Source organism: Amblyomma maculatum, chromosome 2 (assembly GCF_055883805.1).
Source record: "Amblyomma maculatum isolate TAMU_Amacu chromosome 2, ASM5588380v1, whole genome shotgun sequence".
In the NCBI taxonomy this organism is placed as follows: Eukaryota; Metazoa; Arthropoda; class Arachnida; order Ixodida; family Ixodidae; genus Amblyomma; species Amblyomma maculatum.
In genome coordinates this window covers 142118107-142144453 of record NC_139345.1, presented here as the reverse complement: position 1 = coordinate 142144453, position 26347 = coordinate 142118107, and the positions used below count along the sequence as shown (strand labels likewise).

At 46.7% G+C, this 26347-nt stretch overlaps 1 protein-coding gene across 1 annotated transcript in view; it reads left to right on the top strand.

Moving 5' to 3' along the window:
* Positions 1 to 18471, top strand: part of Arglu1 (Arginine and glutamate rich 1) — a 45897-nt gene extending 27426 nt beyond the window's left edge. Inside the window, exon 5 of the mRNA XM_084595342.1 lies at positions 16567 to 18471. Within this exon, the coding sequence (XP_084451468.1) occupies positions 16567 to 16731 (165 nt within the window). The 3' untranslated portion in view covers positions 16732 to 18471. The remainder of the gene's footprint in view (positions 1 to 16566) is intronic.
* The last annotated feature ends 7876 nt before the right edge of the window (positions 18472 to 26347 follow it).

The following is a 26347-nucleotide window of genomic DNA, read 5'->3' as shown; positions in this document are numbered from 1 at the left end:
GAAGGCTTCAGAAACTGTTCGTATAATCCCAAATCATAGCGTGTTCTATATAACATAGACCATCCAAAACACTTTTGAAATTCGTATCATCGCGAAATTCGGATCAACTGTAATCGTATCATCGAGATTCTACTGTATATTTAAGCCTCTCGCGGTATCTCCTGAGCTGCAAAGAATCCAAATTTGCTTTCTCAAGTAGCATGGTAGGGGACGTCTGCCAGGTGTATGAATTATAAATAAATCGCACTGACTTTCTTTGAATATTTTCGAGTGTTTTAATGTTTTCTTTAGTATAAGGGTCCCACACAACAGAGGCGTATTCTAAAACAGGTCGGATAAAAGTTTTGTAAGCTAGTAACCTAATTTCCTGCGTAGAGTACCGGAGGGATCTTCTTAAAAAGCCAAGTTTTTTCATAGCTTTATTTTTAATATTAGAAATCTGTTTGTTCCACCGTAGGTCAGAGCTAATCGTTAATCCCAAGTACTTGTAGCTGTCCACGGTAGACAGGGGATGGTTATTAATAGTATAGGCAAAAATTAATGGCCGCTTCTTCCGCGTAATAGACATTGAAACTGTTTTTTTAGTATTAATACTCATCTGCCACGTTGAGCACCAATCATGAATTTTAGCCAAGGCGTCATTAAGAAGAAGCTGGTCAGCAGGAGTTCGTATTTCATGATATAATACACAATCGTCGGCAAACAGCTTGATTTTGACAGGAATTTCTTTGACAATGTCATTTATAAAAATTAAAAAGAACAATGGCCCAAGTACTGAGCCTTGTGGGATACCGGAGCTTCCCAAAGCTGGGCTCAAACATGCATTGCCGATTGATATGGACTGATATCGAGACGATAGATATGCTTGTATCCACGTCAACAGTAGATCGTTTTTAAAGATAGTATTTAGCTTTAGCAAGAACTTTCTGTGTGAGACCCGGTCAAATGCTTTTTCGAAATCTAAAAAAATGACATCAATTTGACACTGGTTATCAATGGCTGCGGCAAAATCCTGCATCGTCTCTAGAAGTTGGGTCACTGTAGAGAAGCCTTTGCGAAAACCGTGTTGCCGGTCATCAATTACGTGATTGGTTTCCAGGAAGGCTGATATATGCCCAAAAAGTATATGTTCAAGTATTTTTGAAGAAGTACACAGTAAAGATATTGGCCTATATGAGCTAAGTATAGATGAATTTTCAGTTTTGGGAATAGGAATAATTTTTCCGTGCTTCCAGTCCTCCGGGAGCTCGGCGTTTAACAGAGACTTCTTAAATATGAGCGTTAAGTACTTGGAACACCATTCGGCATATCTCACAAGAAACGTATTTGGTATGTCATCAATTCCTGGCGTCTAATCAATAAAGCTATTTGACAGGACTGGAATGATACGCATGCAGGCCGCCGCTTAGCCTTCCATACAAGCTTATTTGCAAATTCTCCTGTTAGTAGCTGCGGTGCTCTTCAAGGCAACATACAGGCAAATGCCCATGGTGCTTTCAAAAATGTCCTCTGCGTTTGACTTGAATATAGCTGCGCCAGAGGCGCACCTCCAGCAGTTGGAAACTTCATGGCCACACCGGTCATAGTTGCCAGCACACGATGGGACCTTTGCGGTCCTCTGAATATAATAGAGTGACTTAAGATGCTGCTATCTTCAAAGCGCGTCATTATTTTACAAAGTGTGGGGTGCTGACTCGGCTCCATGCATGAAAGTGAGCGGAGGAGCACCATAAGAATAGCCGCTTGCAGGGCTACGGCATGCAGTTTGAAGTTCGAATTGCTCCCCTGAACGGCAGTTCACTGAACACGAAAAACAAAAATATAATTTTTCATGGGATCTTCAAGGGCATATTCTCTCTATTCAACATGAGGAATTGATCGATATATCTGGTAATTGTCTGAATTGCTGCAGTTTGGTTGAGCGTGATTGTGCAGAATGCCAGAATATTGTTGTGACAGTGCTGCGCTGTAGATTTGTGTGGATTTCTTAAGTAGCATTGGGGGGTATGTGTCATCCAAATATTTCGTACCTTTTCGTCATCCAAATAAAATACCACAGCTAAAAGCTTGACCCAGGCAGGGGGGCCTAGCTGCACACGCGCCGGAGCGCTGTCCAAGAAAGCAGTCCAGACACTGTGCTCCCAAGCGACGAAAAGACCCACGTTTATCATCGCACTCAGCTTTTATACACTTGCGCCGCCGATCCACTAACGCAGCTGCTAGTGGCTGCTGACGTGGTGTGTTGAGCAGAAACAGATGATAACAGCACAGACATGTAGCTACAAAATGGCTGCACTTATGTATTTGGCAGCAAAGCAGCTTGCTTTGTGCTTGCAGCTCAAACACTGCATTTCACCACCTTGGTGTATTGCTGGCTGATCCAAAGTTTGTGCATTCGTGCATTGACAGCGACGCAGTGTGGTCTTTGCTGGCAAGTTGAATTGTTAGTCTGGATACCAAGTGCGTCAGCATGGACATATATGTACAATAGAACCCCTTCATAGTTGTCATTTGGACTCGCAAAAATCTTTAGTGTATCAGGATCTTTACTATACTAGTTGTTGCTGAGGACATGGCCCTGAAGATGCTGTCTGCTAATTAAATGGCTACTTACTAAACATCTTGTTACATTATGAAAAAGCATTCAGGAATACCTTCTCTTTGTGGAATTTTTTTTTTGTTTTTATTTATAAAATTGTTTGTTCAAATGTTGTGGAAGTACTTTTTAGCACGAGTGCAGCATGCTATAAATACAATTGAGTGATTTCATGTGGAAATGAAAGCCTTGCATGAACATTGCGTCATCTTCCGCTGTTTCTGTCATTGAATAGGCAATAGATGAGAAATGCTCATGAGAGTCAAGAGCAGCAAAGCAGCACACTCCGCACCTCTCCTTCTTGCCACCACAGCCTCATGCTTCACACTGCACAGTGCTGCGAATGTTTGGCCATTTCTTTCCTTCTACTTGCTTCACTTTTGCTTTCTTTAATTGCTGAATACACTGCGCTGCCTTCTTTCCACATTCATGGACAGCTTTACTTGTTTTTCCTACGCGTCGTATGATTTTATTCTCAGAGTTGAAGTGTCTGGTGGTAAAGCAAGTTAAAAAAAAAAAAACAAAAAAATGCTAGAATTTTTTTTTTTTTTTTTCTTAAGAAAAATTTTCCCTGGCGATTCAAAGTATGTTTCTGCATGGACATATTTCAGGAATATTTCTGCAGGTGTTGCGGCTAAATGTAACCTAGATTTTAAAAAAGCAGGCTCAATGTCCATGGAAACGAATTGAGGGCTATTGAGTCGAGCATAGCCTAGTATGCAGTAATTTTTTTCTTTCTCCATTTTCTCCGCATAATTCTCGCACCCCCCAACTTAGCATCAATTTTCCGCAAAAAGAAAGTTATGCGTAACTACGATACTATTGCTGCCTTCTTTGCAGCGAGGCGCCGTAGCAGTGGGGCCTCATTATAAAAACGGCCTCTTTGTGTTATGGGAATGCTTCACCAGTTTCAATGCCTTTACATACTGCTGGCTGCTGCAACATGTTGACACTTTTAATGTCTGCCTACGAGCTCGGTGCTGGCAGGTTAGGGCGTTTCTTATTTGTGTCTCTTTCAGCTTCTTGACATATTGTTGGCTGCTTGAGAGGGAAAAATTTTAATACAGTAGAATCCGGATATATCGAACTCGAAGGGATTGCGAAATAGTTCGATATATCGATAATTCGATATACAGAAATCGTCTTGAGATGCCACTTGCGATTGTGAAAAATAATACTGTATTTGTTGCACAATCAACCCACTTGCATAATGAACCTACCCCCCACTTTAGCCCCCCCTGAGTATTTGTAAAAAAGAAGAAACAAAAAGCGTTCGGTGGCGTGTTCCTCCATTTCGGCCGTCGCATATACAGCTCATTTATCGCCAGCGCACCAAGATGCTGCGAAGCGACATCACGTCGTGTTTATCTTTTTACTATACTTTTGATAGATCCTGCGGTGGCAGGGAACGAACTGGGCAGAGTGCCCGTGATGGCGTGATTGCACAAGCCTAGTTCGATTTATCACGCCGCGCTTGGGGCAGGCGTCACTGCCATAAAATCATTGAAAAGCATGATAGCTGCAAATGCCGTTTGAAGCGAACAGTGCTAAAAGCCGGTGTCATGATTGCAGCTGACCGCTTGCTTTCGTTTATTCATAGAGCAAAAATGGTCGACTCGCAAAAAAAAAAAAGAAGAATCTGCCGCTTCTTTAAGGTATACTGAATAAAAACATTGCCGTCGAGATTCCCAGTTCAGATGGTAGCTATCGCATTGGGAGTGACCTAAACAATCCACTTTATGAACGGAAATGAGCGGAAAGTAAGCATTTTAATTAATATTTCTCAAATTGCCGCACCTAGCGGGCTCCTGTGAAAGCTCTGACAAAACCGGATATCACGTCACAACTACCCCTATCGCGGCCAGTCGCACCTGTTCATTTTTCATTTCCCCCGTGGCACTCACAAAGCGCAGAGACGGACTTTTTTATTTATTTTTTGGCTGGTCATGTTCCTGCGCACAATTCATTGTTCCTTCCCAGTGCGCAAACAATTGTCCACAATACGCGCCCTCCCTCGACCTCCCTCGTGCAGCAATCCACACTTCGCAGCATCATGCACGGCGCGACGCGGGGTACTGACACTGCATGTAGCCGGTTAACAGGTGCGGGGGCGGCGGCGGGATTGCGGGGCCATGACGTTGCCGAGGGTAGTTGTGACGTCACACCCGCTGGCTCACATTCGGGAGCGCGCTGCCTCTGACCCGGCGGCCGTTCAGAAAATATGAAAAATACAGCCATCCACTCAAAACTAACCGGAATTATGTGTCTGTACTGTGTAATCATGTGTAATACTGTGTAATATTCTTGGGTATTTGTTCGGTATACCTTTAAAGCCCGCAGCCACCATAGCTTAAGCTGCGCTACACGTTCAGCATGACAAATAAGGACGACTCTCACAAAAGACAAAAAAATTTGCTGCTTCCTAATGTCTGCAGCCGCCTTAGCATACGCTACGCCACACGTTCAGCACGACGAGAATGGTCGACCCTCGGAAAAAAACAATTTGCTGCTTCTTAATGTCTGCAGCTGCCATTGTGTATGCTACGCCCCACATTCAGCACGATGACAAGAATGAATGATTCGCAAAAATACATATATATCTGCCGCGTCTTAGCATCCAAAGTTGCGATAGCTTATGCACGATCAGCACGACGACACAAAACGCACATCGCACGTCAGCCGCTGTGCACAGAGCGTTCATAACACACTGGAAATTAGGCACACCCTTGTGCTTCGCTCTATCGCGTTTTTCTCCTCTCCCGATCACCACGGCTGCATTGGTTTGCTCTCGTTCCTTCACACTCATGGCTCGCAAGCGTCGTCACGTGCTGGCGCACAGCAAATGATCACCGCAGATGCTCGCGCCTTTGGGGAAAGGGTGCGGCACTGCCCTAGACCAGCCGTCGCTGAACTGTGCCCTCTCATTTCTTCCGCACGTGGCTTGTCAATGTCTCGCTGCAAACGGCCGAGGGTGATACGATCGTCGAATGCGTGGTGCGGAGTTCGATATATTGAACGACTGGTGAAATTGAGTTCGATATATGACGCAGCTCTCTTATACTTCTACAGTAAAAGCTCGTTAATTCAAACTCGAAGGGGCCGAGAAAATCGTTCGAATTAAGTCGGGCACTGGAATGAGCGCCATCGTGGCCCACCATGCTGGCCGAGCCCACATGCTGACTCATTACCGTGAGTAAAGAGGGCTAGCACTACTGCACGTTTACGGAGGGCGATTCCGATAATTTTTGCAATCGAGCCGCAACGGCGAATGAACGGGACTAATTGGTCAGTCATGCGCCACAAACAAAAAACGGAATGAATTCGTGTGAGTAGCGAGCTTCAAAACATGTTTATTTACACGAAAAAATACACGGAATAATAATCGGTAATGTGCGTTTGCTTGCGTTTCTTGTGCCGCGACTCCACAAGCATCGACTGCAGCTTGCCCAAGAGTTCCAGCGCAGGATCCGAATTCTCATCGGCGGAGAAGTATTGTGCAGCGAGATCGAGTGCCGACGCTACTTCACATGCACTAGGGGGTGGCACCGGATCGTCGCCTTCGTCGGACTCTTCATCGCTTTCAGCCGTGTTCGCCACCCGTGAGCCCTGTGGAGCACATGCAGCCGCGATTACATCCTCATCACTCAAGGGCCCAGACGTCTCCACACCGTTGTCAACGTCAACGTAGGCTTCAGAGGCGACACCCTTCGACAAAGCCGCGTAGCCACGGTCGAGAACGACGGAGTCATCATCAGACGAAGCCTCCGCTACCTCCGCGCTGCATGCTTCTGGGGCGTCATCGAAGCCACACTTGCGGAAACAATTTTTGATAGTTTCCGGCTTGAGGGTATTCCACGATGATGCCAGCATGTGGACAGCTCCAAGCAAATCGATGTTGTACGACTTGCCACTGTCCAAACAAAGACGTCTCTCTAGGATGTGGCGCCTGTATAGCGTTTTTAAGTTCTGAATAACTTCAAGATCCATAGGCTGGAGCACAGAAGTCGTGCTTTTAGGCAAAAATGCCAAGCGGATTGCTGTCAGTCCACTCACGTCACAATGAGCTGTACAGTTGTCCATGAACATGAGAATATTCCATTTCTGTGCAGCGAATTTCCTGTCTAGCTTGCCCAGCCAGTCGGTGAAAATTTCCCGTGTCATCCACGACTCTTTGTTTGCGGTGTAAACAACAGGAAGCGTCTTGATGCCTTTAAAACAGCAAGGCTTCTCTGCCTTGCCGATCACCAGCAAGCGGCACCGTTCTGTGCCCGTCGCATTTGCGCACATCATGACGGTGATTCTTTCTTTGCTTCTCTTTCCGCCAGCACAAGTGTCGCCTTTGTAAGTGACGGTCTTGTTGGGGAGCAATTTGAAATACAGTGCCGTCTCGTCAGCATTAAATACATCGCTGAGCGCATAATCAGCGAGGAGTTCCTTCAGTTCACTGGAGACCCACTGTTCACACGTTTCCTTGTTGACTTCAGCTGACTCCCCACAAACGTTTCTAAATGTCAGCCCGTGACGCGCCTTGAAACGCGACAGCCAGCCTTCCGACGCGCCGAACTCGCTGATGCCCATTTGGCTGGCAAAGACTGCAGCCTTCGCAGCAATTATGGGCCCGCTTAACGGAATGTTCCGGCTGCGAACTTTTTTTATCCATGCCATTACGGCACTCTCCACTTCGGGATGGGCCGGTTGACAGCGTGCTCTTCTTGATGTCGTACTTTTTGGCTATATCCGTCTTGGATAGGACACCACGTTCCACCTCACTCAAAATCTCCATTTTCGTCTTGAGGTCCTTTGCCGTGTATTTACCGCGGTTTGCCATGGCTGTCACAATCGATGAGTCGTCGCTGGCAACGCGGTGAGGCAACGAAAACGGTAAAACTTGGACCACCGTGACACGAACAAATGCACGACACCGACAACTGCGTTGTGCACACGTGACCGCAGGACAAAAAGAAAACAGGCTTGTCAAAAGAGCACCCAGCAACCGCGGTGCAGCCAAAACCTGCAACGGCTTGCGCTGGACCGTTGGTGTGATGGAGCCTGGCGGCACCTGGCAGCGAAAACCTGCTACGGCATGCACCGGAATGCTCGCTGTGACTGTCGAGTGCGCACCTCGTCTCGCGCGCGTGGGCAGATTTTAAAGATTTTGTTTTTTGCGTCTTTAGTAATCTTTCTGCGCATTGTACATGGTATGGGCCGACTTCTGTCTGCGAGGAGCTGTGTGAGCCACGGGCTCCTAGTTCGAATTAACCGTTGTGGACACTTGCATGTTCGAATTATCGCCGTTTTCTCCTATTGAAATACATAGGGCCATGCCGGGACCCGAGCGTCAGTTCGAATTAACCGAGTTCGAATTAACGAGGTTTTACTGTACATGGGATTTTAAAGGAGGGTATTCCGTGAGTTCGATATAACCAAAATTTGAATTATCCGGGTTCGATATACCCGGGTTTGAATGTATTCGCACACCCCTACTTGGTACCCAAAGCTTCTAGTGGGTTCGATTGACATCTCGTCCCCCATCTGAAAGCATCTGCCCGAGTTGGCAGATCCTGCCATGTCGTGGACTTATGATATCACGCAATCTTCCGATCTGTCAATGCCTGGCATGCCACCTGCCTATGAGTACTGCCTGCCAAGGTGTCAGCTCATGCACGCTCTTCACACTGCGTCCTCTGCGGCATGTCCCTTCTAATGCTCACTCAGTAAAAAAAAAAAAAGGAGTAAAATAGTGCATTAGAATTCATTGCGGTATCGTCCTAGGAGGCCAGAGTGCTTGCATGCATGGTTAGCTGCTTATTTATATGCCAAGAAGTTACGAGATGACAAACAATGCATGAAGAAAAATATGAGAAAAAGGGCAAAAAGAATGACTACATTGGCAAACAATGCTAATACATCTTTTAATTTTCGATTTGTAGCAGTAGCTCGCTGGTCACCGGGCTTGATAGCAATGCCTAATACCCTGTGACACGGTTACTTTCAAAGGCTGTTAAGAGCCTTCAAAATTGTCAGCAATGATCCAACTCGAAGGACTTGCATCGCTGCAATCTCAGTCGCTATTGAGCAGTTCCGTCATCTCACACTGAGGTTACGTGGTGCCACCGTTGCCTGCAATAATTATGAGTTATGCAGGCATGCAGTTAATCAGCCTCCAAGTTACCCTCAGAAAGATTAAAAAACATAATTATTACTTGGTGCACTAACAACATTCTACCTTGAAAAAAGTGTCGTTTTTCGAGAAGCTGTATGGGCATCCATGTGCTGTTCTGGAAGCTGGTGCTGGTTGCTTCCGTGTCGCTGTCAGTAATGTTATTGCACTTCAGGACTTTTTTTTTCTGGGAAAATAAGTTGTATGTTCCTAATCTCCATAATTGTTAAGCCATTATACTGCTCTGATTTTATTCCCTGTATGTTGCTAATTCAAGAGTGCATGCTGTTGGTACGAAGAGCATCAATATCTTGCTATCCAAGGTGTTACATTGGCTCGATAGACTATTGATTCAATTACCATTGAGGCACCCATGTAGCAGCCTTCGAGTTGGTAGACGATAGATCTGAGGCCTCTGAAATGCCCATGTAACAAGGGTGTAATCATTGGTATCACATGGCTGGAAAACAGAGGAAAGCGAGCTCCAGCTGTGCTGTTGAAATTTATTCCTTCACTGACAATAAGGGGAAATTAAAAGGAATCTCAAAACCCGTGACACGGTGCTCCACAGCCTCTTACAGCTGCTCAGGGCACAAATAAAGGCTCTTGCTGGCTGATGCCTCTCTCGGTACCGTGCTGTTCGCTCTTGTTATCTTCAGAATATCTGCCGTAGCCATATTAAGGTGAAGGCCATACTAGCTGTATTAGACAAAATTTTGCCAGCGAGTGTTCTTGTGGTTGAGGCCAAGTAACGCGTCACGCTGTCATTGGGTGCAGCAGCAGAGCAGCTAGCTAACTTGAGGCATGCACCTCAATGAGGTGGATGCGTTGCTTCAAGGCCAAGAAGAGTGCTACAAGGGGATCAGATTCTGATGGTGCCACACCTGGATAGTGCAGCAGCAATGACCCTTCAATGCAAAGTGACACAGGATGCGGGTTAAGTACACAAATGGAATAAAGTTTGGCATGTGAAAAGATCTGCGCTTAGTGTTCTCAAGAAGTCTTACTTTTCATTGTCCCAGCCCAACTGGAGGTTCCAAACGGGGGGCAGGTCTTCATGCGCAACAAACCAGGGCCCATATTCCGAGTTTGCGTTGTTATTAAAGTGTCGTTATCTTACGTGACCTTGAGTCTGATTGGTGGAAACGCCGTAACATGATGTTGCCACCTCTTCCAGTGCCATAGTGGCAGCACCCGGTTCCGGAAGGCTTTTCAGCCAGTCAGATGGCTCGAGGTCACGTGAGGTAGCGACACTTCGATAACGACGCAGGCTCAGAATATGGGCCCAGGTATCACAGAAAAGACTTTAATGGAAAAAAATGCGGCCAAAAAAGAAAATAATGCTTTTGCCTTCCCCCACTTAAGCAGTCGTGTGTCTACTGAGTTTTTTTGCTATCAGAGTGGTGGATGCTTCACTTGCTCCATTGTTCTCCAAATTGCTTTCCCTGCTTCATCCTGCTCCAAAACAGAATATTGCTTAGATACTGCTCCAAACCGGCTGCTTAGAGTTATACCATCAAATTAAACGGAACACTGGTTTTTGTTGCATAGTGCAATGACATTTTTATTTGCCTATTTAGAAGCTATTGGTGTTTGAGACAAACTCTAAATTACCCACGCACTCGATCAGCCCGCTGTACATGCACAGCCATGTATCCATCTTAATGACCACACTTTTTTGTAACCATTCTTCTATTTTTATCCTTCCCTCCCTATGCAGAGTAGCACGTCAGCAAACATTCGCGGCTGCTAGGCTACAATTTCTGTATTCATTCAAGAGCTTTCTCTCTCCATACAGTAGGCCATTAATAATAATGCCTACAGATATTTGATAGAGAACAATTCGATTAAGCAACTGTGATGAGCACAGCAGGTGGCAGCTTGCTGTGAGTGGCGTGTACACGCTATAAGAGCCACCGCAGTTGAAATGATAGCAGCACACTGGTGGCGGAGTTATAATGCACCTCGCACTGAGCCTAACTCGTATAAAATTTTCATAAACTAGAGACTCGTGGAGCGTAATGAATGTTTGCAACAAATTTAGAACAAACCACAAGCAATTGGAGGGAATTAATTCTGTAGAAATGCTCTGTGCAGGTCATGGTTCTCTCATTCATGGTGCCTGGTTTATGCCGTATGTTTTCTGGTTCTGATAAGCAAGGCTCAAAGGTGTTTGTTGTATGGGCAATCTTATGCCCTTGAAATAATCTATATTCTGGCAGTGATGCAAGTGTTGTTAGTTATAAGCGAAAGTTCGTCTTGAGTGGGGTCATTATGTGCGGGCTCGACTGTAAATGACCTGCGGATGTGCCGGTGGCCGTCTTTGCTGCTCTTTACAGTGCTGAATATTTGTCCTGGGAATTTCGCACAATTGAAGCTCACCTGAGAAATTGATTTGTGTCTACAGAAATGGCAAAAGTGCAAGCGTCGAGTGTTTGCGAATCACTTCGTGCGGTTTCAGCAGCCGAGCGCCAGTTCGCATAGACTGGCTAACAGGAAGATGCCATTTCTGCTTCTCCAAAAGAAGAGTTTACGCTTGTGCAAGTTGCAACTTTGAACTCTGCCCGACCTAGCAGTGCACCGCGAGACTGAATGAGAGCTAGCTGTGAAGATGGCACTTTCATGCATTTCCTGTGGTGCCCTCTGGTCTGAATGGTCTTCCCAAAGGCAGAGCGGTTCTTGAGCCTTTGATGTCAGTATCAGAGCAATGCAAGCGATAAAGAACATTGGGAAAGGATCAAGCTACTGTCACTGACTTCTAGGCCACTATGAGTGTCACACATCATGGGTTACAGTACAAAACTTTAGAAAAACATCTCAGAAAGACTCGAGCCTACCGCAGAGGCAGCTGCACATGATATCTTTACAGTGGCTGTACAGGCAGTGAAAAAGGTGTACATCGAAATGGAGGAGGCTATGTTTTCAAAGAAAATTACAGTGGTGGTATGATGGCACATGGCTGACATGTAGCCACAGTTTCCACATGGATGTAGGCTGTATAACTGCGTTTCGCACAGGGCTTGTGTTGGACTGTATGGTTTACTTCTGCCTTGGGTGCAGCCGACAACCATGCTGAGTGGAAGCAGCAACACCAGTGCTGGAAAAACACTGACGTGAATTCTGGGCAAATGGAGGCTGAGGCTGCACTTCAGCTGCTCAGGCACTCCTTGAGCAGAGGTGATCTTTGTTACACGAACATAGTTTGTAGTGGGGACAGCCGCATGTTCCGTATTCTTTGCGATGAAGTTTATGGTTTTGTGCAGCCATCAAAAGAAGACTGCGTAAACCTCGTGAAAAACGAATTGGAGCTCCACTTCACTCTCTGGTAGAGAGAGCCACTAGGTGGAAAGGGGCCTGACACATCAGCTGATGAAGAAGCTCCCAGACTACTATGGCCTCGTATTGCGGAACCATTCAGAAGTTGAGGTTATGCGAGGGGCAGTAATAACGAACTACTATCGGCATTACATTAACTGGTGATGAGCCCTATCACGAGTGGTGACTCCCTGGCCCCCTTAGCTGGTGCAACCATAGATCAGCTGAGGCAGAAGAGCAGCCAGCACTGCTCAGACCCTTGGTTGCTGGCCCAGTTGAGAGGAAGCAAAGCTCAAAATGCGGTTAAGAGCCTCCATTCAGTGATTTGGTCGTTAATATTGTTACGGGCGAGGAAGAAGAAGCGGGCACCGGCATGGGCGGGCGCACTCGCACTAGGTTCGCCATCTTTCATTAAACATCATCTACCATCGACATCAGTCATGCTCTGTCTCCTTTCTTCATCGGCTTGCCACCTCGTAACAATGTCAAAAGACCAGCATGCCTCATGCGTGCTTGGAAGACCTGACAATAGAATCCAACCAACCCGAGACTCCAACCAGACGTATTAACTGGCCCGATAAAACACTACACGAGGCGTCGCCCCCGCCTGTGCCGTTTGATGCATGCCTGGGACCCAGACATCAAATCCTGGCAACCGATGCAGCGAAAGCTTTCTGGGCCAGGCTTCATCGGTCATCATGGTGGCAAGCCGTTACCTTCTGTCTCTGCTGTCTTCACCGATCTACAAAAGATCATTGTCATATCATAAATCTTATCAACTGACTTCTTCATCCACCAATCGAGACAATCGCTCAGTGGCTTCGGGTAGTGTTACGGGCGAGGAAGCAGAAGTGGGCACTGGCGTGGGCAGGCATGCTCACACTAGGTCCGCAATCTTTCATTAAGCATCATCTACCATCGCGATCGGTTATGCTCTGTCTCCTTTCTTCATCGGCTTGCCGCCTTGTAACATATCAAAAGACCAGCATGCCTCACTGTTTGCTGTGGGCACAGCAGTGCCTGAGGCAAATTTGAGAGGCAACTAAGGCAATCGAAAAGCCTGTTCAGGCTGTGCACAACATTGGGCCTGTGCCATGGTGCCCTCTCTCTTCGTAAGCCTGTTGAGAGACTTCCATCGAATGGAGAACACACACGCAGCCCAGGGGCTAAGAAATCACTTGCTGCCGGGAACACCAAATATTACAATGCAGGAGCATATTAGACAGTGTGTGCCCATTTGGAACTTTCAAGCTTGCTTTCTAATCACCTTGCTCGTGGAAATCATAGCACAGTAATGGGTGCATGGATTTTCATCAAGATAGTCTCAGATATACCATTTAGACTACTATTTTTTTGTTCTACAGTAATTGGAGTATGATATATTCTTAACATTGAGAAGATGCACACTTTGTCATTTAGAAAACAAGCAGAGGATTAAAAAAATGTGAATCTTGATTTGGACCATACTTCTTTGTAACTATTAGAAACATTTACAGACCCATAGCCCATTTTAAGGTGAAAGCTTTTAATGGCTCATACTGTTGTCTGCTCGGTCACACTGTAGCTGTCAATCATCCTAACATAGCCATGCCGGGCACGTGGGAAGCGTATCTTGGTTCTCCTTGTCTAGTGTCATGCCAGCACTGTTGCCACGGAGACCACCGCCGCTAGTTAGTGGTAGATAGTGACCGATAATGATAGTGGTAGTTAGTGACAGTGATGATGATAATGACAGCGATGCTTATGATTATGACGTCACCGCCTGGTGACGTCATGTCATGCCCGGCCATGTCTAATAACTGTGACGTCTTGGTGATGTCACATCCGGTTATGACGTTGCGACTGGTCATGAAGTCATCAGGTGAATAACACATATACTTGACCCCACTGGGCATCCAATCTAGGCGTCTGTGCGTCACTTTCATTTGGCGCTTCCTCAAACACCTCACCATGCGGCATTCAGACGCAGTACAGCAGGCGTCAGCGGCATTTCAAATTGGTTTACAGGAAAGTAAAAGCGCATCATCTGCCACAATTCTCCGCGGACATCTTAACCAAGCCGTAAAGAAAAGGAGGAAGGTGGGAGTGAAAAAAAGAGAAAGAGGTGCTGTAGTGGAGGGCTTTGGACCACCGCGCAATAGAGGCTTTCGCCCCATCACACTTTAGTGGTCCAAAGTGACCCCTGCAATTTTTTGCTGTCATGCTCGGTTTTCCACGAGCAAGTATCATGCGACCACCATATAAACAGTGTTCAAATAAAAACTACTCACAATATCACCGTGGAACTTTATAGCTGTCTGTTTGATGCTATTTCAAGCCAGTCTGCCCAATTTCATCCCTCTAAGTCAAAAAGTGTGAAACTTGCTCCTTTCCCCTTAAGTAGGATTGGACTTGAGAGGGGTTTAATTTAAAAGCCTCGTAAAATTCTTCAGAAAGGTGCCTTTTAAAGTGGTAGCTGGTGAATTGCATCTTCTAGTTGTGCTAGAGTTAAAGGGGCACTTATTGTCGAACGCTCATCCTCTGCAAGGGGCTTCACAAGGGAAACAAAGTGCACCGCACCCTCAGCATGGGAGGCTTGGGAGGAAGGGAAAAACAGGAATGCTTAGTATTTCTTAAATTCTAATATTAAATCTGTGCTAGTCTCCGAGGCAGTAACACAATAAATTTGTTGATATTCTCTCACAACAGCGTGACTGTGCTCTTTAAGTAAAGCCTGTCAACTCCTGAGAGTGCAAGGTGCAGTTCGCACAAATTCAAATTCGGCCAGCTGTGTAGTGTTCCGCATTAAGACCATAAAGGTTGTGAAGTGTTTTTCATAAATCCATCTTCCTTGCTTTCCTAAGATAGGGCCTCACTAAACCAATCTCTACTGCTATTTTCGCCTTTCCTTCGTAAACATCTCCCAAGTGGCATATAAATGAATTCCCCTAAAAAAAAAAAAAAAAAACTGGAAGGCTGAAGTAATCCATTCTCTGAAACCATTTTCTCTCATCAGCATAGCATAGAGCTTCCAAAGAGCCCACCGATGTTGGAATTTCAGATGGCTGCTTTCACCAATTGACACAATAACCATGTTTTGATCAGAGAGGCGGTGTCTTGACGCAACACGAGCTGCTTCGGGAAAGGAGAGCCAAAGATGCGTAGACTCAATCCAGACGCACATGCGAATTTTCTTGGATATGGGTATACGAGCAGGACAAGGGGCCAGATAGCCCTGTATCAAGTGGGCCCGTATTTTCAGTGATGCTTAGGCTTTGGTGCACTGCAAGCTACACATGTGCATTCGTACAGCTTGGTTAGGGCGGGGTTGTACATCTATGTTGTATGGTCTTTCAAGCACTTTGTCGTAGATAGTTTGTGTGAGATTACAGAAGCAGTAACTAAAAGATTAGTGATTAAGCGAGTAACAAAGGTCATTTTTAGTGTGCGGGATTGCACTTGAACCCAAATCAAAGCTTGAGTTTTTTGAACTCAAAAGCAGTGCACACTCTCAGCTAATGATCGAAGTTTATACGCTATATAACTGATGTGGCCGCATAAAAGTATTTCGTTTTTTCTCTCACACAGACTTGGCTTGTGTCACTTTACAGGTTCTCTTCTGTGTTGCCTTGCTTTTTAAAGGGACACTAAAGAGAAAAGTTAAGTGGGGTTGCATCGATAGAATGCCAGTTACTGGTTACAAAAAAGCCACTCATACTGATAACAGAGCTGTTATAAGGTAGTAAAGAGGAAGAACAGGAATACAGGTATTGCCGCCACAGCCAAAGTGGCCGAGGCTCCCAACTACAAATCACATGACGCGCAAGGGATCCCGGAGGCTGGCAAATGCGAATTATGTTGACCATTTGAATGCAGTAGTCTGTTTTGTCTCGAATATGGTAACATGCTTTTATAACACGTAATCGGCGGCAAAAAGACAGAAAAGGCACCGTAAATGTTGCAAGGCAAATATAAAAATATACTCATTTCGTCCACTTGTCGGTAGATGCCGCTAGTCTCAGCTAACATGGCGCTACAGGCACTACGGGCGTCCACTTTAGTTGCGGTTATGCTCCGGCTCAGGCACTTCGTGTGTGCTCTGATAGTTTGGTTTGGGCCTGCGGCTCCTGAAATACGAGCTGGGAGCAGCAGATGCACCTCTCGGCATGTACCTGCGAAGTATTCTCCACTTCCCGCGCGGCAGCAATCACGGAGGCTCCTTTTGCGTCATAGTGTGCGTCATCCTACCCGACTACGTAGTAGGAGAAAACAGTTTGAATTCGACCAGCGGGAACAAAAAAAACCTTCACTTCTTATCGCAATATCTCAGCAATAATTCGATTTTTTGCTGCCAGATATGCGCCGAAAGGGTCATCCAATGCCGTTTATTAGATTTTGATAGCGTGCCTTTAGTGTTCCTTTAACAAGTAGTCTGAGAGACATTTACTCATCATAGCTTTTGATTCGCAAGCATTTACCGTGCCATGGGTGCTTGTTTCTTGTGTGTGCTTTGCAGGCAGAAGAGCGGTTGGCTATGGTTGAAGAGCGCCGGCTGATCGATGAGGCCCGCAGGCAGCTGGAGCAGGAGCAAGAAAAGAGGATGCGCCTGGACCAGCAAGTGATTTTGAACAAGGGACGTGTGCGCCCAAAGCTGTCTTTCTCACTCAAGCCCACAGTCTGAGGAAGAGCAGATGTGGCACGGTCTTCCTACTCTTCAGCGTGTGTGTGTGTGTGTGCACGTGCGTGTGTGGCGCTGCGCATGCTGCGTCAAGGCCCATGTTTAGACATCCCGCTCTGAACTGCGGCGCTAGTTTTATCTGCCTTCTGCATCTTGCCTTGTTGCGTAAAGGACAATGTGTCGTACATGCTCATTAATTAAGCTGGGACAGCCAGATGGTGCACACTAGTAATGGCTGATGTTATGACAAAACTAGCCTGGTGCGGTTTCGTCTGTGACACAGGAGTGTCATGACAGGAACAACTTTCTGCATGCTGCATGCTCTCCTGTGTAAAGGTGAACAGTTTCTTTTTATGGACTTCGTGGACTTCAAAAGTTGCACTGCACAGGCTTTGTGCCCAGTGCTGCGGTTTTGTCAGACTAGTGGCATTACCTTGTCGCACATTCGTGAGAGAGTCTTCTAGGAGCTACCACTCATCTCTGTTCTGTTCACCTCTCAGAAGTGGACTGCTTGTTCTCTGTGGAACATTCTGGCTGTGGATTTATTCAAAATTCTAAGCAGGAAATATGTTACATCTGCCAGCAGGTTAACTCAGTGCATTGCATGTGTTTTGATTAGTGTCAGGAAGTATTTGTGGCACACTTGGCTTCTTTGTTTGCCACAACTTCCTTTTTCTTTTTTCACTAGTTTTTATTTTATTGATTTAGCTGTACCAACAACACTTACCTGCCATTGCGGCCTTGCCATCCAGTGATTTCAAGGGATACTGACATGAACAGGCTGTTGGTTAAGACATCAAGCATCAGTCAGCAGTGTAAATCTTATTCTTGCCATATGCTGTGTAGTTGTTTTAAGCATTGGTACTTGGGAATCTGAGAGCTATCTTGATTCTCTTTATCGTAGCAGGTATTTATTTGTCGATAATGGATATTGCTGGCATAAAAATTGATTTTTACTTTGCACAGCCAGTTTGTTGCAGTGAAGCTTCTGAGAAGCAGTGTGCACAATGTCTTTTTTGTAAATACTGCCTGCCTGTACATATTATGTTTGTTCGTAGTTTATACAATTTTCCTTCATTTGGTGACACCTGCCTTGTCAGAACACAAGATTGCACATCTTTACCGCACATTATTAGTTAACAGTATTGAAGTCCCTGTGCATTGTGCTTGTACATCTTACAGTGCGCCCATTTGCTGTGAACTGAAGTTAGTTATGGCTGTTTGGACCACTTCTTTAAAGTGGAAGCTGCTTGGGATATGTGTTACGAGGAAAAAAGACTCCCTCTGTGCTGGAGAAGATATGTGTGCGCACACTCACTTTAAAGATTGTCTTCATTTTGTGGGATTTCGTTGTCATCACTTGCCTGTTCTTACATGACTGGGAGCTCCCAGTGGAAACATGACAGGCTTGTGTCGATCGGCAGCACCCCGATGACTTGGTAAGTATGTCTTGTGAATCTGTCCAGGACACTTTGAACAAACCCATGCTTGCTCTCTTAAGGTCTGCGATCGGCTTCGTGATGTGCAATAGGCCAAAGATATAATAGGCAGGGTGTATACCTTCTACCTTTTTCCTGCTTGGCAGGCTGTCTTAATTATGACGGGTTTAGATTTATTTTGGTGTCCTGGATAGTTTGACAAAATGTTTAGCAAAGTTTTTCACATTCTGTTTCATCAGCTTAATTGTCCATTTTTACATGCTGTAAGGAAATTCTGGAGTAATAAAATGCCTTTGCACCCATTGTTTGTGGTTCGTGCTGCCCCTGTATCAAATTTCAGGTGAGCTATGTGGCAGTTCAGACAGATGAAAAATGGTACAGTGAAATGTTGTTCATTTGGTGTTTAAATGACCAGGAAAAACATTCAAATTATCCGATAGTTAGAATTATTCAGTAGCCTTAAAAACTGCCAAGACAACATTTGTATTTTCATGCATACAAGAGGAAGGAAAAATAAGTAACCTTGACAATGTTTGAGGTTTCATGAAGTGCTTTGCTTTGCTCGCACTTTCACGTCGCCCCGGAATCGCTAGCATCCCTACTGCCCTTTTTGCAGTGCGACGGCATAGCTGCGATGCTTCTTCACAATTGCTTTGTGGTTTGAGGTCGGTAGTCATACCCAAAGAGCGAAGAAAGCATCTGGATGGGAGGGTTTTATGTGTGTAGATATTAGGAGGGCTTGACGCCATCGGTATACTTCTGGTTCACACAATTTCTCCTTTCGATAAGCGAAATCTTGGGAAATGAAATTATTCAAAGTACATTATTTTTCTCCGGGTTAATATGCTTCCGGATAACACGATTTCCCTTTTACTATATTCGAAATTTCGATAAATTATGTAATACGTTTGATGATCACTTGGATATATGCTAACATACGAACTCGGGGTGTGCACATGTAACGTGAAAACACCGAAAATCACCTACCATGGTTGCTTCCCTGCAATGCTTAGGGGCGAAGCCTCAAATTCAACGAACCAACACGTGGGGCATCTGCCTCCGCGGAGACGTGACTTCACGAGTAGAAATATAGTGGCCTCTCTGCTGTGCCTCAGGGGCATAGTGGTGAGCCATTGAAAACTGCGTTCACATATGAGCGGGCCACATCGAGTGAACACAGCCTGAAGAGCCAAAACGCAGTGACTGTCAGTCATTGCAGTGGATTCTCCACAGTGGGCTGGTAGTACAGGGTGAAGCACCCAGAGACAGCCAAGGAAGTAATCCCAGCTCGGAATTGCTATCAACGAACTAGATTTGTTACTCCCTTCCTCTTTGAACAATGTTAAGTGCAGATTGAATTCAGCGAGAAATAAAATATAAAGGAACTGTTCATTTCTTGGTCAAGAATTTTTAATATACTGTTGCAATGAAAGTGTCAACATTCAATTCTTCCGTACTTCATTTAGGAGTTAAAATTAGCAAAATTAGACAGGATCTTATGTTTTACCGGATAATACATTTTTTTTTTTTTGCATTTAAAAAAGAACGTACCAATGAGGGTTTATTGTAAAACTAAAACAGTGATGTGCAAATCCATGCCCGAGCAGGCGGGACTGGCAGCATGGTAGCAGCAGGATGTCTGATTAAAATGCAGTGAAATTGACGCAACACTGTTGGGTTTAGGCAGTGGCAGACTCCTATTCATCGTCGCGCCTACCCTATTGGGCATGCCTGAGGTGTGGGAGTGCAACTGTTCCATGAAGTTCAGGGAGGTCAGTTTGTATAATTGGTGGCTTCGTGGGTTGTACCTCGACGTGACCCCGTCTGAACTAACCAAATTATGTTTGGCTGTGTAACAAGCATTGAGGTGTAAATGACATCAGTGCATTTTAGGGGGACTACACTTTAGCATGAAAATGCTCAATCCTATAACGTTATTTTGGGGTATTTACGAAGACTGCTAAATTAGCAGCAGTAAAAAGGGAACAGCTGATTTTGAAATCTACAATAAAAAAAAAAAACAACCGAACTTAGCCTAGCTCTAAGCGAGGAAAGGTACAGGCAGTGAGGCATTGTGCTGGTTAAATGTGGCAAGAGATACCCAGGCTGACAGGTTCTCGTCTACAGGCCACTGACAATGCTCGAGGAAAATCTGCGTTGACTTGGTGTTGCAAAGTCTGAGATCGGCACGGCTGAATTAACTTTTTCGCTTGGGCCAACCAGTTGGTCGGCGTAAAGCTCGTTTAGGAAGAGGATCACCTTGTGAAGTGAACCTTGATACTGCAGTACTCTTGGCAGTTCAGCCCCTGCTACCATGAGAACTGCTGCTACCCTCAAGCTGCAAACAGAGTGTAATCAGGTGCACTGTCATGCTGACGCATGCTCTTGCGGTACTGAGTGCGCATTGTCGTGATCCAGCTAGTTGCGTGTTGAATGCCCGGTTGATTTGTCAGGGTAGGAACAAGGACGAGGAGCTGGAAATGGGCTTTGAAATGAGATGAAAAACTTTATATAATAAAGTATTTACGTGGTAGCGTTTGGTTAGTGGGAGACTGACTAGAGGTTTCCTTTTTACGACGCACGAAGCACACTTGTCGCAAGTTTTTATAGGGTTGATTCCGTGCCCCCTAGATGAGAGACAGGCCAGATTACAAGAGTGTCTGTCACCTCACTCTCCAGCACTCACACACTCGCACCAACACTGCTCGCACTCGTTGACACGCCCCACCGACTGGTCCTGGCTTCAGGGTGAGGATGTGGTCGTCTAGACGGCGTAGATGGCATCAGCCGGTTGTCGCCGTGCGTGCTCGCACCTGGGCTGGCTCATCTGTCCCGACGTCGCCGAGCGGCACTCGAAGGGGCAACCCAGCCGAAAGCTGTCCTCTTGGCCCACCACAAGACGAATAGTAGGAATGCACGTCCGCTCTCCGTAGTGGTGCTCGACTCTTGAAGGGACCAGAAATCGGTCGTTTCCTCTCCTTTGTCCGGTCTTCGACTTGTCGGCGGGACCCCTGCTTGCGGAAGCCCCTCCCGATAACGTGACCAAGGTACTCAACCTCGGCCTTTCCAAGCTGACACTTCTCTGAACGGACGGTCAATCCTGCCTTTCGTAGCCGGGTTAAAATATCACGCAAGTGACGCAGGGGATCCTCCTACATATAGGAAAATGCGGCAGTGTCGTCGAGGTAGGGTAGCGCATATGCTTCCTTTCCTGACAACACTATCCATGAGTCGCGAGAAGCAAAACCGCGCGTTTTTGAGCCCGAAGTTCATTACGAGCGGTCGAAAAGTGCCGAGGGGTGAAATAGAGGCCGCGTACCGACTTGTCATTTTCGTTAAGGGGACCTGCCAGTAGCCACGGGTTAAGTCAAGAGTCGATACATACTGGACGCTGCAGACCGTTTCCACCCGCTCCTCCAGGTTAGGAATGGGATATAGTTGGTCTCGCGTGACAGCCTTTAACCTTCGGTAGTCAGTGCAGGGCCTTGCCTCTTTTCCGGGCACTTCTAGCATGATGGGGAAGGTGTATTCGTTTTCCTCCGGTACAATAACACCGAGATGAAACATGCGTCTTATCTCGTTATTAAGAATCTCTGCCACGGCGAGAGGCGATACGGTCTGGAGTGAATAGGCTCATCAGAAGTGAGATGAATGTCATGCTCTACCAAGGGTGTTTTTCCCGGCGTATCCGTGAAAATGTCCTCGAAGTCTGAAATACTGCTGGAGGTCCTCCTTTTGTGGGTCGCCGAGATCTGAATCACCACGTATATTGAGGTAGGGGTACAACCTCCAGTGAAAGAGGTTGTACCCCTACCGGGAAATACCAAATCGGTCTCTACCTCTTCGGGTGCATTCAGGGCTAGCTGGACGACCGCCTCCCTTTGTCGATAGGGCTTCAGTTGCAGTGGTAAATTTTTACCTCTTCGTCTACCGGGCATCTTTAGCGCATAGTTAGTTGCCGAAATTTTATCCAGAACCTCTGCAGGTCCCTCCCAGTGCACATCAAGCTTTTTTTTTTGCTTTGGATGCAGCCAGCAGCATTTCCTTGTCTCCTGCCGAAAACGATCGTTACCGCGCGCCACAGTCGTAGAGTTTAGCTTTCTGCTGAGCCGATCTCATGTTAGCTTCGACAAGCTCTCTGCATAACTGAAGCCGTTGTGCAGCTGAAGTACATATTCGAGAACGGTGGGGTCGTCGCCCTGGCCCTCCCAGGATTCGCGCAGCATGCGAAGGGGTGTTCTGAGCGATCGGCCGTATACCAGTTCAGCTGGACAACCAGGTGGCTTCATGCGGTATGGAGCGCAGTGCTAACATGGTAGCCGGCAGACACCCTTCCCAGTCTCGGCGATGTTCGTAGCACAATTCCCTGAGGACTCTTTTGAGCGCCGAATGCCATGCCCCTACGATGTCTTATAGAGCTGTGCAGTATGCAAATCCCGCATTTCTCTAGAAAGGTGCTAGTGAGAGCACTCGTAAAAACACTGCCTTGGTCGCTTTGCAGCTCGGCGGGGAAACTCATCCTAGAAAACACCTGCAATAGACAGTCTTCAATTCCTACCGAGTTCAGTTTCTTCAGGGGAATCGCCCCCGGAAACTTCGCCGCTGGGCAGGAGATCGTTAGGATGTAGCGATAGCCCGAAGCGGTGACAGGCAGTTGACCAACAACATTCACCACAAGGCACCGGAATGGCTCGCTGATCAGTGGCCCAAGTTTAAGAGGTGCCTTCTGTTTGTCCTGTGATTTTCCCACCCTTTGGCAAGCGTCACACGTCTTCACAAACCTCTCAACATCCCTAAAACACCCTGGCCAACAAAATTCTCTCAACAGCAGAGCCTTTGTTTTCTTGATGCCGAGATGACCAGACCAGCCGCTTCCGTGACACAGCTTTAGGATACGTGTCCGATATTTTTGTGGCACCACTAACTGGCCGTAGTGCACGCCTTTGGCGTCTTTGTACTGCCTGTAGATAATTCCTGTGCGCTCCTTCAGAATAATGTCCTTTCTCGCCAATCCTTCACATTACCTGACTTCAAATTTTCGAGTGTCATCGCTCGCCTGTTAAGCCGCTATGGCATCTCGGTGTACCCTCGTAAGCTCAGGGAAGCCGTCTAGAAAGACTGCAAGACTGCATGGTGTCTAGAAAGACTACATTTAATGCGTTCGCTTTAGCTCAAGATGGCGACTTGACCACCTTCTCGCTCACGAGCCCACGCTTCCTTTCCGGCTTCTTCTCCTCCCCCCTCGTTGTAATGGCACATACCCACAGTGGGGGATTGGCCAGAATTCATTGTGGGTGACGTAATATTTTTGATAATGTCGATTTGACTGTATGATAGATAACCTAATAATTAGGAGCTAGTGTTGCTGAAATAATTTGAAATTTTGAGGCGATGTAATAGAAAGCAATGAAAAAAGGAATGAAATTGTAAATTACTAAAAATAATAAGAAAAATACAATTCAGACAGATCAGCGCTAACACACAAATCTTCCAGTAGCAATATTATAATTATGAAGTAAGTCACACACCGGTTTTAGGGCATACCTTTCGACGGTTGCACCAAAGGAGAGGAGGACAGGAACTGTAAATGGCAATCCTAGGCGAGCAAGAGGTATTTCTAAATAATTTCTTCTTCCTCCCGCTGGCTCGGTATCTTCTTCCTCCTCGCTGACGAGGTAAGAAGAGCGGCGCTGAAGAAGATTTAACACTCTCAGCGGTTAAAAAAGAGGTAAGGGCACTGCTCTGGCAGAGTCACTGACACTGCCGCCTCTCTATGCTGCACTCCGAACTGACCCTCAATTCTGACGCGTGCAACCGGCACGCAAACGCTGTCTTTCTGTGCCACCTTTCTGACCCACGTGCACTCGCCGGTGAAATCTAGTGGTGAAACGAGCGCAGGGTGCACCACATCGATCGTGGCGGCGGAGTCGCGCAGAACATGACAATGTTTCCCATTTACGGTCGTTTCACGCATCTACGGCTTCAGCAAACGCATGTTTTCCTCGGCTAGGGTGGTGAGCGAAAAAACTACCTTTGCCCTTTGACAGTCGCTCGCGATGTACCCGGGCTCGTTACAGCGAAAGCAAACTGCAGGTTTCATTGCCTCAAAGATTTTAGCACGGTCCTTCTCCCTCTTTTCTTTGTCAACCTCGTTTCTTCGTTTCTCATAGCTGCGCCGTTTTCGCGGTCCCCGTATTTTGTCCTTTTTCTCCCCGCGTAGGGGGTACTTGGCTCTTGTTCCGCGACGGATGCCTCACGAAATCTTTGTGAGGCTGTGCGACTGCCCGCATGCCCTCTCTCCCTGCGTCGCGCCTGACCTGAAGAGAGAGAGAGAGAAATAACATTTATTGCACCCGTCAAAAGGTTGGTGAGGATCCGAGGCGAAGCTCTGTCCCAACCATGTCCTCCCCCTCAGCCGTCGACCTGGATTCCTTCGATCTTAGCAGCGGCCATGGCAAGACGGATGACTTCTCGTTGCCCTTTTTCGTCCTGCTTGAGAAGTAGTGCCTCCCAGGACTCATCTGTTCGGTCAGGTTCTCCAAATCTAGGACACGTCCATATCATATGGATCATGTCCGCTATGCCATCGCAACGTTTGCACCTGGGGCTAAAAATTTCCGGGTGCCACTTGCTGTAAAGCTGGGGGTTCGGGAATACTCCAGTCTGTAGCTTACGCCACATAACCTCCTCGCTTTTGTTGAGTTGCTTACACGCTTTTGGTAGTACTGATCTGCCTAATTTGTAATGATTTAGGATATCTTGGTAGGTGTTAAGGTCATCGTCGAACTGCAGGGGCTCCTCATCGCGCAAGGGGTACGGGGTTGCACATAAGTCGTCACTGGGATCCCGGAATGTAGCTAATCCTCGGGCCAGTACGTGCGCTTTCTCGTTCCCCCTCAACCCCTGGTGCGCCGGTGTCCAAATGAGCGCGACCTGCTCTGCCGGTGGTGAACCACTGGCCAACACTCTTGCTGCTATGGCCGAAATGCGGCCCGCGTCAAAGTTTCTAATCGCTGATTTCGAGTCGGTAACTATAGTTTTGACCTGTTGTGTTAGAGCTAGCGCGATGGCCACCTCTTCCGCCTCCGTTGTGGTCGAATTTCTGGTGCTGCAGCATACTACCGAGCCGGCCGTCTTCTCTAGTTGCTACTGAAACACGTCCCCTACCGTTCGCGCATTGTGCGGCATCTGTATATAAGACGTCCTGTCTTCCCTCAAAACGAGCTTGCAGCGCTGTTGCTCTATCACTCCTCCGGCTCTCATGGTAAACGGGGTGCATGTTTTTGGGGAGCGGAGGTATTTTTAATTTGTCTCTAACCTGTCTAGGTACTTTTTCTGTACGTCTGGAGCATGCTTGCGGCTCATACCCCAGTTTTTCCAAAATGCTCCGACCAGTACGACTGCGCAGCAGCCTCTGGTATTGTGAAGTCCTTGCAGCTTCAATGAGCTCTTCGAGGGTATTGGAGACCCCTAGTCTCATAATCTTGTTTGTTGATGTATTGGGTGGTAAACCTAGTGCCGTTTTTATCCCTTTACGAATGAGAACGTCAAGTTTCTCCTTTTCTGCCTTGTGAAGCCGTAAATACGGCGCCACGTAGACTATCCTACTGATTATAAAAGACTGGACTAGCCTAAGGAGGTTAGCTTCTTTCATTCCCGCATGTTTGTTTGCGATCCGCTTCAGGTGTCTACAGGTTTGACTCGTGCTAACGTCTAGCCTCTGTATCGTTTCCGAGTTCCTGCCGTTGGCCTGAATTCGTAATCCCAGAACTCTAATGGTTTCCACCGATGGTATAACGTTACCGTTGACTCTGAGTGTTATTTTCGGGTTATCCTGCTTTATACGTCGACGATGGGGCGATCGCATTGACGTGAGAACGAGCGCTTCCGATTTCTCGGCCGAACATCTGAGCCCGATCGGTTCTAAGTATCTTTCTATAACTTCGATTGCCCGCTGGAGTGTCTGTTCAATTTCACCGTCACTGCCCCTGCACATCCACAGAGTCAGGTCATCTGCATATAATGTATGGTGTAGCCCTTGGATTTCGTCTAGTTTTGGGGGGAGACCAATCATGGCGATATTAAACAGCGTCGGGGACAACACCGATCCCTGTGGTGTGGCTTTGTTTCCCAGTCGAATACCTTCTACTGTGTGTCCCCCCATACTGATAGTTGCCGTT